The 13,383-nt window shown below is 47.4% G+C and overlaps 2 protein-coding genes across 4 annotated transcripts; both read right to left on the bottom strand.

The window, feature by feature from the left end:
- Nucleotides 1-1,820: 1,820 nt before the first annotated feature.
- On the bottom strand, nt 1,821-8,937 carry LOC105558674. 3 transcript variants are annotated; one of them, XM_012006487.1, is made up of 8 exons: nt 7,985-8,937; nt 6,939-7,506; nt 6,076-6,538; nt 5,037-5,153; nt 4,083-4,172; nt 3,802-4,017; nt 3,351-3,522; nt 1,821-2,534 (listed from the first exon to the last, which is right to left on the bottom strand). In XM_012006487.1, the coding sequence occupies exons 1-8, from the start codon at nt 8,064-8,066 to the stop codon at nt 2,335-2,337; spliced, it is 1,908 nt and encodes a 635-aa protein (XP_011861877.1). In that variant the 5' UTR covers nt 8,067-8,937; the 3' UTR covers nt 1,821-2,334. The 3 variants fall into 3 exon arrangements, with proteins under 3 accessions (XP_011861877.1, XP_011861879.1, XP_011861878.1); XM_012006489.1 differs by having other exon boundaries at nt 1,821-2,495; XM_012006488.1 differs by having other exon boundaries at nt 6,939-7,503.
- Nucleotides 8,938-9,045: 108 nt separating this feature from the next.
- On the bottom strand, nt 9,046-13,362 carry LOC105558673 (cactin). The gene is made up of 6 exons (XM_012006486.1): nt 13,011-13,362; nt 12,107-12,939; nt 11,850-12,026; nt 10,111-10,312; nt 9,498-9,996; nt 9,046-9,396 (listed from the first exon to the last, which is right to left on the bottom strand). The coding sequence occupies exons 1-6, from the start codon at nt 13,232-13,234 to the stop codon at nt 9,208-9,210; spliced, it is 2,124 nt and encodes a 707-aa protein (XP_011861876.1). The 5' UTR covers nt 13,235-13,362; the 3' UTR covers nt 9,046-9,207.
- Nucleotides 13,363-13,383: the final 21 nt, after the last annotated feature.

Raw genomic sequence — 13,383 nt, 5'->3', positions numbered from 1 at the left:
CGGCCACGCCAGCGTTTTAAGCGGGGAGCACACACTTTTGCACAAGGAAATGGACCTATCAAATTCGTTATGTATATGTTTATGCACTTATGCAAAAGTGTGCGCTCCCCGCTTTATAGAATAGCTGCAAGTTGATTGGCTACACACTTCTCGAAACCTCGAACTTGGACCAAGTTCTGGCATCGAGGACGCAGGCTTTGAGAGGTGAAAAATGGAAAGTAAGAAAAAACCTAGATTAATTAAAGTTAATTTATATTAAAAATGAACATTGAGCGTTTCTTTCCGTGCGTTCTCCAATCCGATCGCGCTCAACCTGCGTGGGCATAACCGGCTGGGGTTTTGGAACGCGATTCAAATGGCAGTCGGTACCTGCTGCCATCTGCGGGCAACAAATAGCTTCGAGGGACGCGTCGGTTGTCGCACGGATTTCGAAATAAACATCGGGTTCGGTGTTTCACAACCTCCCCGATTTCAATTTCGATCTGTAATACTCCCCGTCGCCTTTGCGGATCGCGGCTGGAAAAAGAGAGTAAGGTGTCGAGAAGTAATACGACTGCCTCGTAAGTGCCTCCTTCGAATGGACTTTTATTTTATAAAACTTTCACGCTCGAGTCATTTACAAAGACGTGTTATCGCCCGACGTCGAGTCTCCTCGCTAAGACGTTTGTTCTTTGTAGCTGAACCCTTTGTACTCGTTATCCTTCCTCATTCTGTATTGTTTCATTAATCGTCTATTATTGTAGGTACAAAATGTTCAACGCCACGCTATACGAGGAACACAGGATCGATCCAGGATCGATACCAATCGGGACAATCCGCAAATCGGAACAACGACAACTCCGGGACACGTATACGGGGTAAATTTTGTGTATGTGTATGTAATTACAATACACAGAAGTTTTTAGTAATTGGAGCACTATTGCAACAGCATACTTCTGAGACCCTATACAGCACAGATTCCAATGAGAAATGATTCGTCAATCGATGTTGAAACGTTGTCGAATCGACGTCAATTTGACGGTATCGATGTCGATTTGACATCGTTTTGACATGGATCGACGAATCATTTCTCACTGGGATGGTTGCAGTTACATTGCAGAAACATTGCAAATCTTGCAGACATTGCAGGCATATAAAATTGCAAACTTTCGATAGCAATATTGCAGCAATATTGCAGCAATGTTTCAAAAATAATGAAAATACTATATTTTCTATTTAAAAAATTTTTCTAATTACGAGAATTTTATAATGTTATTTTTGTTGATACAGATAATGCGCGAATTATTAAGTACTTGATCAGTGCAATCTCCCTTAGGTTGCTTCGCAATAGCTTGCTATTATGCATTGAAAAAGGCCTGGATGTATATGTAATTAGTAAATTCTCTACTTGTGTACAACAACAAATTATTCCAAATATATTGTACTGCAACATTGCTATAATGTTGCATTGCAATCTCTCTGAGGGCGGACATTTCAACGTTGCTGCAATCCTCCAGAAACGTTGCAGCAATGTTGCGCAACATTACTGCAATATTGCAGTCTTGCAATGTAACATTTCTGCAATCTTCCTGCGATCTTTCTGTGCTGTGTGGGACCAAATCAAGTAAAAAAAAGTCCTGCGCCACTTTTCCCTCCGACAAACAGTTATTGAGATATGAGCAAAACATTGAAAAAGTTATCAATTTTCTCTTGAATATCTCAAAAGTATTGGGCAAGTCGAAAAAGGTTTCAGACAAAAGTTATTCATATTAATTAGTAGTATAAGACAGTGTAATAAACAATGGGGGTTTTGTTTAAAAAATTAAAGGTGACCTTCACGTGACCTTCAAGCAACTCGTCAAGGTCAAACTAATGGCACCATCTTATGTCCCCCTTCGAACCAAACAACCTTCGTCTGAAACGTTTCTTTCTGCGAAATTAAGTTATTCGTGGTGGGACATGAAATTGGGACGCCCTGTATACAATAAGCTGACAATTGATTTGCGTAATTAATTAAACTGAAATTGCGTTGTAATTATGCACTGATCCGTAATGTCTAACAGCATTCGTGCGTTCACGCAAGATGCGCGTCGGGTGCGGTGCGTCGAGTTTGTTACGTTAACAATCCGAGCGCCTGCTCGAAAAACAGAGGATTAAGCCAATCGCGAATTACACATCGGTAATCAATAAACGTTAAGCTAGGTAGAAGCGAAGTAAAAAATTCCGAACGCCGCATACGAGCTATGTTACAGAGTCGATATTATTCGATGTCCATATAAAAACACAAACGGCACACTTCTAGAAGGTACAAGCGACACTCAATTAGTACAATATATTCTGCCGACAGAATAATAATCAACGGCTCCCTTTGCAGCTTTTCTCGTGAACGTTGACGCGTTCGGGATTGAAGGTCCTCCCGCAGCGCTTGCAGGGCACCAGCTGGCTCAGATGCGTCATCCAGTTGGCCTCCGTCGTCGCCGTCTGGTCGACCACCATGCCACCCGTGTTAGGATCCTCTGCGAACAGTGAAGCCGTCAGTGCCGACTGTATCGTACCTTTAAAAAGCGTAGGGGGAGCTTTAAGAGCCTGCGGTTCTTAAATCGATTCGTTAAATCGGCTTAGACGATCTGCCTTTCGCCTCAAATCGATAATGTCGCCACTACTTCACTGTCAAGGCGACTCCAGAATTTAGATTCGAGGCTCGCCGTTAATCCTAGTTCCCGGCGACGTGTAGATTTCTTTTTTTTTTTAAGCGTGCTCCTAGCCCTACGTAAAAGTCAAGGGACGTGGGTGTCGAGAGATTTTCGTCGTGCTCTGTCAAACGATTATCGATTCGCAGGCGGCACTCCCGATCGAGAATACATCTGCGGCGCATGTATAATTAATCCGGACTACACCCACTTCCATTCTACGGCGAACATTACGGATTCATATATCATACATGCACGTGCAATCGCCCCGGCCCGATTGTTTCGCCCCGTAGTGCTCTTGACCGTGACAGCGGATTTAGAATGAATTTCAAGGTGAGAGACAGAAATGCGCGCGAAAGGGCAAACTGTGTACCGCGTATCGAAGAGACGTGTATGAGCTCCGGAAAGAAAAGAAAAAAAACCCCGATCCCGAGCATTATGCATCATTTTTCGAGACCTTCGTGCTCGACGAAGAGAAAGCGCGGAGAAAAGAAGGAAAATTTGTCGACACGTTTAAAAGTTCGGAATTGCGACATGAAATATTCAATCATAACTTTTGCGTATTAAACTACTCTTCCTGACGTATTGTAGATGCCCCTCCGATAATTTTTTTTTATTTCCGCGTTACGTTTGCGCGCACATGCGCGTGCAAGTATTGCGAAAACGAGAACGTTGACTTACGTATGTATACGATTTCAGGTTTTTGTGGCGCCTTTCTTCTCCGAGCCGGCGACAGCTTGTCATTCTCGGCATGCCACTTCTTCAAGCACTGGGGCTCGTGAATGACGATACTGGACGATCCGAAATCCCGGCCGCAAATGTAACATGTAACTGTTTTCTTTTGCGACAAATCCTAAAATCAAGCGGTTTACACGTCTCCTCTCTTCTCCTGCTGTCCCGTTTGAAGAGCGCTTTCTCTGACGTTATTTTATTTATTTACTTTTTATTTATTATCATCTTGACAGCTTTATCTCGCGCAATCCGGTACGAGTGCTTTATTTCGCACACAACAGGGAAAACGTTTATGAGAAGTTTCGGAAATAATTGGTTGTAAATGTTGTAGAAGTAATTTGTTGCAAAAAGACACAAGGAAATTAAAACGTCTTGTGCTTTCCGTCCCTGTAGAACTCACCGGATACGTCAACGACGAATTCCTTTGTCCATCGACCGAATTCTGCCTGTAGAGGGCTTGATCTTCCTGCTGAGTCTGCGCTTGCCATCGCCTGTTGCACTGAGGCTCGTGAATCACGATGCTTCTGCTACCGAATTTTCGGCCGCAGATACGACATGGGACGGTATTCGGCGCATTACGTGCGATCGTCGCCGTGGACAGTCGTTCGATCGTACTCTAGAAAAACGGACAACACGTGGGGAAAAATAGAACGCCATGGTGGGCTGAGTGAATTTGAGTACCTTCGGCGTGGCTTTGCAGCTTCTCTCGTGGACCGGCAATCGTTCTGGCAAAAACGTTCTCCCACACTTCGCACACGGGATTAATTGCTCCTATAAGAAAATCTAGGTTCTCGTATCTTCGTGTAATATAGAGAAAACGTAATGTATATAGGTATATATATTTGCATTTAATTACAAAAGAATGGTACGTTTTATGGCGAGTCGAATTAATAGCAAATTAATTGTCGTGCTGGCAGGGACACTAAGCGATTCAATTAATAATTGCAAAGTGACCTGAGAGAGATTCGTTAAAGAAAAGTTTTCCGATTATCTTAAATGTCGACGCTCGAAATCGTTGGTAATCACGGAGCATTAAAGTCACCGATATATCATTCGGGATATGACGAATGATTCTGACTTTTTTATGGTAGTTAATCGCCGGAGACCCTCCCTGCGCAGTTCTCATTTGATATGCGCTCGCGCGAGTTGTATGCATATGAGATGTTAAAGAGCAGTCTTTAATATTCGACGTTGGAATCACGCACTCGTGAACAACACGAAATCCCCGTAGGCCGCGCACGCGACACGTACTCCTATTGCAATTTGTAACTCGATTCTAGACTAAGCTCGCGACGAATTTTTCAAGATGTAAATTCGGGCTTGCGAATTTTCTTTCTCCAATTTCGACGGTAAGGCGAATTTTTGCAGACCAACTCTTTTCAGACGCCAATTCTTTTCGCAGTTTATTCCAATATGCGTCGGGCACGTCTTTCGGGACGCTCCTAGAGCTCCGCGTGTGCGTCCTATAATTGATACTTGCATCATCGACGAATAAGGACCGCGTCCGTCGTCCGATATAATTGACGTAGCGCGAACAACGGCGTTAAGCGGAAACGGCGCATTTCGTAAGAATGACCGCCTCGCGATACATTGTTAACGCAGCAATGCTAATTAAAATTGTTGCGATGGATCTACCTGACTCTGCTCCCATGCGGCTTCGTTCCACTCGTTGTGCTCGATACCAACCGCGGGTCTTTGCGGCCTGGGCCGTCTTTGAGACGGAGGCAGCAAATTATTCTCGCGCTCCCATTTCTGTAATAGAGACGTTCGCTCGAGTAAACGCGTAAACATTATAGTACAAAACTATTAAATATATAATACAGAATAGTTATTTCGCCGACAAGCACAGGTGCAATTTTGCAGATCAGTTGCTAAAAAAATTCTCAAAGACTAGACTCTATTCTAACAAGAGAATTCCAACGAATTTGTACGCGGCTTTTTTATGATTTTACAACACGCAACTGTTGTATCGATTTTATATTGCAGCACATTGGCATTGCTGCGGTGGTATACAACGTTCGCTCTAATGTCTCTCGATTCAAAATATGTATACTATTCGTATAGCTAGGGCGGCGTGCGAATGCATGAATTTTACTTATCGATCGCGAGGATCGCGATGTGAAAGCGAGATAAGAATCGCATAGCGTCGCGCACGGCGCTAAGCTTGTGTGCGGGCAAACGCGGGATATAGAGTATTCGTTAAATAATCCATCGTTACGGGGAAAAAACGCGGTCGGTCGAAGACACCCCGAAGCGCGTATAAATTGCCCCCGACTGATATCGCTGCGTTATAGTCCTCGCTCAACTATGACACATCGGTTACACGCGAACAAATGCATCTGATATCGAGCTTAATGGTACATGCAACGCGGCGTTACACCACCATCGATCTTGCGGAAGGGCCTTGACTTATTATACGCGCGCTATCGTTGCAGAGTTATTATATTATGGACCTTCCGTTGCTTCCGCGACGAAATGGGAAGACGAATTTATATATCGCTTTACTCCACGGCTTCGTCAAAACGCCAGTCGCGTGTGTCCCAATTTTAGGCTTTATCTATTTTTAGGCGCGCAAGTGATTCGCCAAGCGAAAGATTAGATCGTGCTATGTCAGCGGTAATTACATTAATTATCCTGTTTCAGGGTTTCACGACAATGTCGAAGCCACCTTTACCTCCATGCATTTGGGCTCGTGTATGGGGAAGCTGGCGTTGCCGAATTCCCGGGCGCATACGTAGCACGTGACGGTCTTGGGGCCCCGTCTCGTCGGCGCAGACGACGACCTGTCCTCCGCGTTCCGCGAGGGACGATCCTGACTCGACTTCGTCTCGCTCTCGTCCAGTTTCTTGTTCCGGTCGCTGCGGAAGTTCATTGCCACCGGCTTCTGGATGGACTTTGGTACCGGCGGCACCGCGGGCTTCGGTTTCGTCGTCGTCGACGCCGGGATGTCCTTTATTTTGGTCCGACTGCCCTTCGGATGACTGTGGAATCTCTCCGGCTGATCCGGGCGTCCGCAGGTCTTGCATGGCTCCGGGGCGCTTTTCGCCGACGTGGCGGTGAATATTTCCAGGTCATTCGATAAACCGGACCTCGAGTTCTTCTTCTTCACCGTCGACAGCACCTTGGGAGGACTGTTTCTAACCGCGTGAATTTAGAACAAGTAAGTACGAGAGAGCTGCTTGAAAATGAATAAGTGATTATGATTTCTAAACGGTGTCGTATTTTTCACGGATAAGCCGCAAGACTTTCAAATTTTAATGATCTTCAAATTGTAAGTATGAATATTTAGAAGGAATAAAGGACCACGAGCCGTGGCGGGGCGTTAATGTCCAAGTATTTCACATTTTAAATTTATTGCGAAAATTATGAAATATTTAGACATTAACACCCTGTCACGGCTCTTAGTCCTTTATTCCTTCAAATTTGTGTTTATCACACTTGAGTCGTACGGATTTTATAAATACCTAGTACTTTTTAATTTACAGAAGGATATCGTTAAGCCGATTGATTCGCGATCGCAATCTAGTCTCCACTAACTTATTATTGTTATCGTCGAGCCTCCTGACGTCGGGGTTCCGTTTGACGGACGTGTGCTCCTGCATCGCGGCGACGGCGGGCGATCGCGATCCGTTGAGCTCCTCCATGTGGCCCGCTGCGGCCCGCGGCTCGTGAATCTGCTCGAAGCTCCGTCGCTTACGACGCACTGGGGCGTCGTCGTGAGACGACCAGGTGGTGGTCGTCGTCGCGACGCTGACGGCGGCGCTCTGGCGTCGTCGTGTCGCCGACGGCGGCGACGGCAACAGCAATGACAGCGACGACGACGACGACGACGACGATGTCATGCCCCCACCGATCGTCTTGCCGGTCAACTGATGGTAGCGCGTCATCGAGTTGCACAGCAATTCCTTACTGAGCAACGACATGTCGAGCTTGTCCACGAGCGCGGGGTCCAGCACGCTCGGCCTCGCGAGATTCGCCGTCTTCGGCCTCTCCGGCTCCTCCCCGCAGAACGCCTGCACGCGCTTCATCTTTGGCGGCCAGGTGCCGGTGTGCGCCGCATTTTTCGCCGCTGCCTTCTTGCCGTTTGCCGCCCTGGTCGTCCCTGCTTAGACGAAAACGATCTGTCGTTGATTGGGAGCGTCGACGTGGTCGCGAACGTAGATCGGTTAACCCATCGAAAGCCAGGGTTGCGAGAGACTTTGAAATGCACGCTTTTTCATTTTTGGAATCAGATTAATACCGCGACTGTCGGTGTTAATTTAGACAATTTGTAATTAAGATCTGGAGACAAAGTAATTATTGAAGAATATACTGGGGATAAGAGTGTTGAAGATTTAAGAGAAGACCGTTTATCGCTACAATCATATATTTCATTTGCGATAAGATCTTATTCCAAAAATGAGAACTTATAGTTTTCAACGGGTCGACACGTCTTTGCTACATTTTGAAAAAAAAAACAGCAGCAAAAGGAGAAATCGCGTCTCCTTGAGTGATTTGTTCTCGAATTCATGCAATCAATATTTCACTTTAGGATCGGACCAGAAGAAGCGTGCCCGGCACGGCGAAATACTGAGCAACATTACCTTTCGAAATATCCAAGTCATCCTTTATTATGAGAAACGTTTTCTGCGACAGAAACTCGCACGGTCCTCTCTTCCACTTCATGGCGATTTTAACGTGATCCTCACAAGTCGCGGGTACGAAAGTTCTTCGCTAGCTGCTCGCTTCGCGGCACAAGCATTTTATCGTATTCCTTCCGACAATAGATTTTCTTCCGCGAACGCATCCGCGAGTTCGCCCCCGGCGCTCTCACGTCGATACGAAAGCGATTAAAGAGTCAAAGTTGCCCGATCGGTGTTTCAGTCTCATTGTTCATGAGTAAAACTTTGTTCTGTAATTTGTCGTATCAACGATCCGCCTCGGAAAGCCTTCGCGCTGGAGAGGGAAGGTTTCTCAACGCCTACTGAATTTCGCTCTACGCTTCCTATACATGCGCGAACGGTCGTCGCTTTTCTTCGAATAGTCATTCGATTGACGTCACGAATATGTAGCGGTTTTCCCCTCCGACGAACAGGTGGTAAGGTACCTGCGTTACAATCCGAACGAAACCGCACGGGAATCCGATTAATCGTAATACGAATAGGAATGAGACAGCGCCGAGGTAACTGCGATAAAATTACACTGCCCGCGAAAAAAATGCGGGAACGTCCGCTTTAGAAATCGCACGTGCAAACGCGAACGCGTAAATAACGTGGCCGCGGTGGTGCATACGTGGTCCACGCGATCATTTATTTTTCATCGTGCGTGAGCGCAAGCGGAAGCGAGCGTTCCCGACGGCGCCCAGCTCCTTGCCACCGAATTACGCGGCGTACTGCGAGCTCGGCTTCACCTTGCCATTAGCTCAGCTTTTACCCCCCTGTGTGTATGTGTGCGGTCGAGTGTGCGACAGTACACAGGTGGCAGAGGAAAAATCGATCCAACGACCGCCGTTTAAAACCACCGACTCTACCGCGCCCGCGGCACGAGCCGCGCGTGTTCTCGTCATCGCGCGGAAGTCGTTCGAAACGAGCGAGCGAGCGATAAGCGTATGGGCAGTTGCAAAAATTGCGGAAACCGTACATTTTGCTCACGACGCCAGGGCCACTTCGAATCACGAGATCGCTTTTATTCGTAATTGTTCTTGTATAAATATAATATTAAAAAGATTCGCTCGCTGCGTGGAACGATACGATATACATATATACATATATATATACAGGTCGTCCATAAAATTGTACATTATATAACGATATGTACACGCGCCGCGTTAACGGCGGTATCTATATCTCTTGAAGTGGAACCACAGCTGGAAAATATTGTTGTGGAATTGACATCTAAAGCCACGCTTGTACGAGTACTCCCATTCCCGATTGACAATTTTGAACGCGATGTCCTCGTAAGGCGGGCCCGCGTGAAATCGCAGGATAGCGAAGTCCTTGTTGTCGGCGCAGGGTGTCTAAAAGTCGAAGACAGGGGTATTATTTAACGTGATTAACAGATCATTAACGTAAATCTAAGCCCACGATAGTTTCGGAGGAGAGGAGCGTATAATCTTACGAGGAAATATTCCGGCGTGGTGTTCTTGTCGATGAGGTCCGGATAGAAGATGTTGAACTTGTAGCCCTGCACGATCTTCGGCGGCGGATTGTCCATGTCGTAGTGCGTCTGATTGTACTTGTTCCACTCGAAGCCGGTGTGCACGCGGTTGAAGTAACGTGGCTTACGCGGCCGGTACTTGTCGGACCACAGGTAGATCTGCGCCTCCAGCGACGACTCGACGCTGAACTGCGCCTCGTCCGAGCCCATGCCCTTGCGCGCCTCCCGGTGCATGGCCTGCTCCTCGGACGTCAGCACATTCTGGATCTTTCTGCCGGTGCTGAGGACCTGCTGCCTCGCGTACTCCAATCGCTGACTGTCCTCGTCTTCCTGCGTGACCAGCGTGCCCGGTTCGAGCTGCGAGTAGGGTATATAAGTGGGCGAGTAGCCGCCCGCCTCGTACTCGCGGAAGGATTCGGATAACAGATCGTTGGCGGCGCTCGTCTCCTCTTTATCGTCGCTGAAACATTCGGTACGATTACGCATTTTCTTACCGTCGACAAAAGACGAGACGAAGACTTCGATATACAGCAGAAGAGAAGTTCGAAATCGACGAGAGGGAAAGAACACTCACTCGGAATGGCTGTTTTCGTTCTTCTCGGCAGCTGTGCTGGACGAAGGTTCGTCTTGCCTCACGGTGGACTCGCCTTCCAGTGCCTGCGAGCCGTCGGTCTCGTTCTCCGCTCTGGCCACTCCTTGCTCGGCGATCAGAACTTCCAACTTCTTCCGCAAGTTCTCTTGATGCCGATCTCTGAGCCGCGCCCTCGCCATATGAGCTGCGCATTTAATACTTGTCGTTAGCATGAATCGCGCGCAATTGTCATTCGCATGGTTGGGAAGTAACGCGTTAGGGTCTGAGCAGAATGGTTGTCTTATACTCTTAAGACAATGATTTGAGTTTTAAGCCTTTGTCTTGAGGTAACGCACAATAACTGTCTTATGTCTCGAGACATGAGTACAAGACTAGTCTGATATTACATTTGTCGTACGATTTAGACTTAGGGCCTGAGCAGAATGATTGTCTTGTGCTCATGTCTTGAGGCATAAGTTATTGTGCGTTACCTCAAGACAAAGGCTTAGGCTGTCTTAAGAGTACAAAACAGCCATTCTGCTCAGGCCCTTACTTGTAACGCCGTTAGGCTGATGGCAGAGAACAATCCATAAACGCTTAAGACAGTCTCACAACAGTCGTAGACGTAGGGCAAGGCAGAGAGAAACGTAAGTCGTGAAAGGCTATTGTATACGACTTACGTTTCTCTCTCTGCCTTGCCCTACGTCTACGACTGAGACAGTCTTAAGCGTTTACGGATTGTTCTCTGCCATCAGCCTTACTGTTACAGTTACTTTTCTTTGGTAACGAATTGGTAACGGCGTTAAGGCCATTCTACAATTGCGTAAACGTAGTTGTAGGGTTGTAGGAGTAGAAGTAGTAGTAAGTGTTGTACATCAAAGTAATATACAATAGAGTGAGATACGTCGTAATTGAAATGAATGATTGATTAGCTTTTACATCCTACATCGTTGTAGTCGTGAAAGATCAAGTTCAGCCATCTTTTACAACAGGCTTTACAATGGGAAATGCTAGTTTAAAACTGTGTTTTACAACACTGTACAACCGCTAACAACCACGTTTACGCAATTGTAGAATAGCCTTTACATTTTTGTCCTGTAACTGTAACGGTAACGTAGTTACTTTTTCTTAGTAACGATAACGAATATAACAATTATTTTTATCGTTACTCTTCATATTTTATACTTTATAAATCTTTTATACACTTTATGAATCGATCATCAAGTTTTGATACTGTATATGTTATAAAACTTATAAATTTTTAGACGCTAGTGCGCATGTGATATCACGGTAGTGTTTCGCGCAAAGTATAAGCGTAGCTAGAATCGCGCGCGCGAGACCGACTGTGCGTTGTAGTTTACGCGAGTACGCGAGTTGACGGGCCCTCAGATTTTCGGATCTCAATAACGGCTGATCCGACGAACTTCCAAGTGCGCTCAATCGATAGCTTGGTACAGGATACAGCGACAATCTTATCCAAACAATTCTATAATCAAAATCCTATAATAATCCTTGTAGTTGCATTCTAAGTATAGATTTATTTCTTATTTAGTCTTATCTCGTTTTGGCATTAAAAGTAACGAAAAAAGGAATGAATCGTTACTAAATAATGGTAACGGTAAGTAGTTACTTTTTAATTCGGTAACGAGTAACGGTAACTAGTCATTTTTTAAAGGCAACTTTCCTATTCTTGGTCATTTGCAGTTTTCGAGTGCACCCTCCAATTTTTTGTTACACCTTACCTTTTAACTGAGACAAAAGACTTTCCCAATACCCGATATCGACGCCTTCTGGCTTCCCGGTGATTTTCGCCTGAATCTGCAACTGCAGGGCCTCCAATTGCGCCGCGGTTTTACCTTTAAAAATGGCCGTGACATCTTTGGCGACCGACTCGTGAATCCCTTCTCTTCTGCCAACAGCTGAAAAAAAGCAAGAAGAAAAGATACAGCGTGAGGCGAGCAAATAAGAAGGAGGAGAAAAGCAGAATCGTTTCTCTCACCAACTTCGTATTCCGTTCGTTCCAACTTCCTGAGCTTGTGCAACTCGTCCTCCACGATCACCGTTATGTCGTTCCAGTAATCCAAATTCTTGCCCCTCTCGAGCTCCTTGTAGACCTTTATGTCCTCTATGAGGTCCTCCAGGTCCTTGACGTGCAGACCACGCAGGTACGTGTACGGCTCGTGCATCTCCACCGCGTCGACCTCTTCCTCCGCGCTGATGTACTTGGCGAGAAGATCGATGGGCTTCGCGCGGCCGTCCTGGATCCTGATGCGGGAGCGCAGCCTGGCTTGCTCCAGGTGGAACTGATCCTCCTGGCGGGCCCATTGCTCCAGCTGAGCGGCCTCCTTGCCCCTCTGCAACATGGTCATCTCCTCCTCCCTCTGCTGCCGCTCCAGCTCTCTCTCCTGCCGCCTCTTCTTCACCTTCTCCAGCTCCCGCTTGTTCTCCTCCTGCTTGTGCCTGTTGCGCATCTCCAGCGCCTCTCTGCCCACGCCCAGCAGACCCTCCTTCCCCAGCTTCTTGGACCACACGAAGGTGGACAGGATATTGCCGTCCCCGAACGGATTGTCCGTGTTCGTGTAGTGAAGGTAGTCGTTGTCCCAGCCCATCCTCTCCTTACGCCTGCGTTCCTTGGCCTCCTTCTTCTTCAGGCGGCGCAGGCGCTTCTCCTCCGGCGTCTCCGTCGCCTTCATCAGCTCCTTCTGATGCTTGCGCTCCTCCAGCTGCTTCTGCCGTTGCTTCTGCAGCTTCTCCAGCAATTTCGTGGAGTCCGAGGACGAGTCCGTGGACGAGCCGTCGCTGGATCTGCTCGAGTCAGACGAGGACGATTCCCTGAACGAGAAGAGGCGTACGCTTAGCAGAATTCGCGGGTACACACTTTACGATTCAAAGGGAGGACTCACCTCTTTCGGTCCTTGCGCTTGGAAGACTTGCGCGACTCGCGACGCGAGCGAGGGTCGTCGTCCCTCGACATCTTATGCCTCTCCCTGGACCTCGCCGTGAGTTCGCGTCTCGACTGCTCCGCGCGATCGCGAGTCCCCCGCGACGTCCGGTTCTCGCCTCTGCGATCGTCGTCGCGTTCCCTCCTCGATCCGTGACCGGCGCGATCCCGCGAGTGCTTCTCCATCGCGTTGACGGACTGCCGCGAGAACGTAGACAAATAAAACGTCAACCCTGCGATACCTAACCTCACTCTCCTGCTAGAGAGAGAGGGGGGAGAGAGAAGGAGGAACCGGATGAGCGTCTCGAGCGCGCGCCATCTTGCCGCGAGCGGCG

This window comes from Vollenhovia emeryi, unplaced genomic scaffold (genome assembly GCF_000949405.1).
Source record: "Vollenhovia emeryi isolate VEMERY1.0 unplaced genomic scaffold, V.emery_V1.0 DF939323.1, whole genome shotgun sequence".
NCBI classification, from domain to species: domain Eukaryota; kingdom Metazoa; phylum Arthropoda; class Insecta; order Hymenoptera; family Formicidae; genus Vollenhovia; species Vollenhovia emeryi.
Note: the sequence above shows the minus strand (reverse complement) of the source record. Positions and strands in the feature narration are given on the sequence as shown.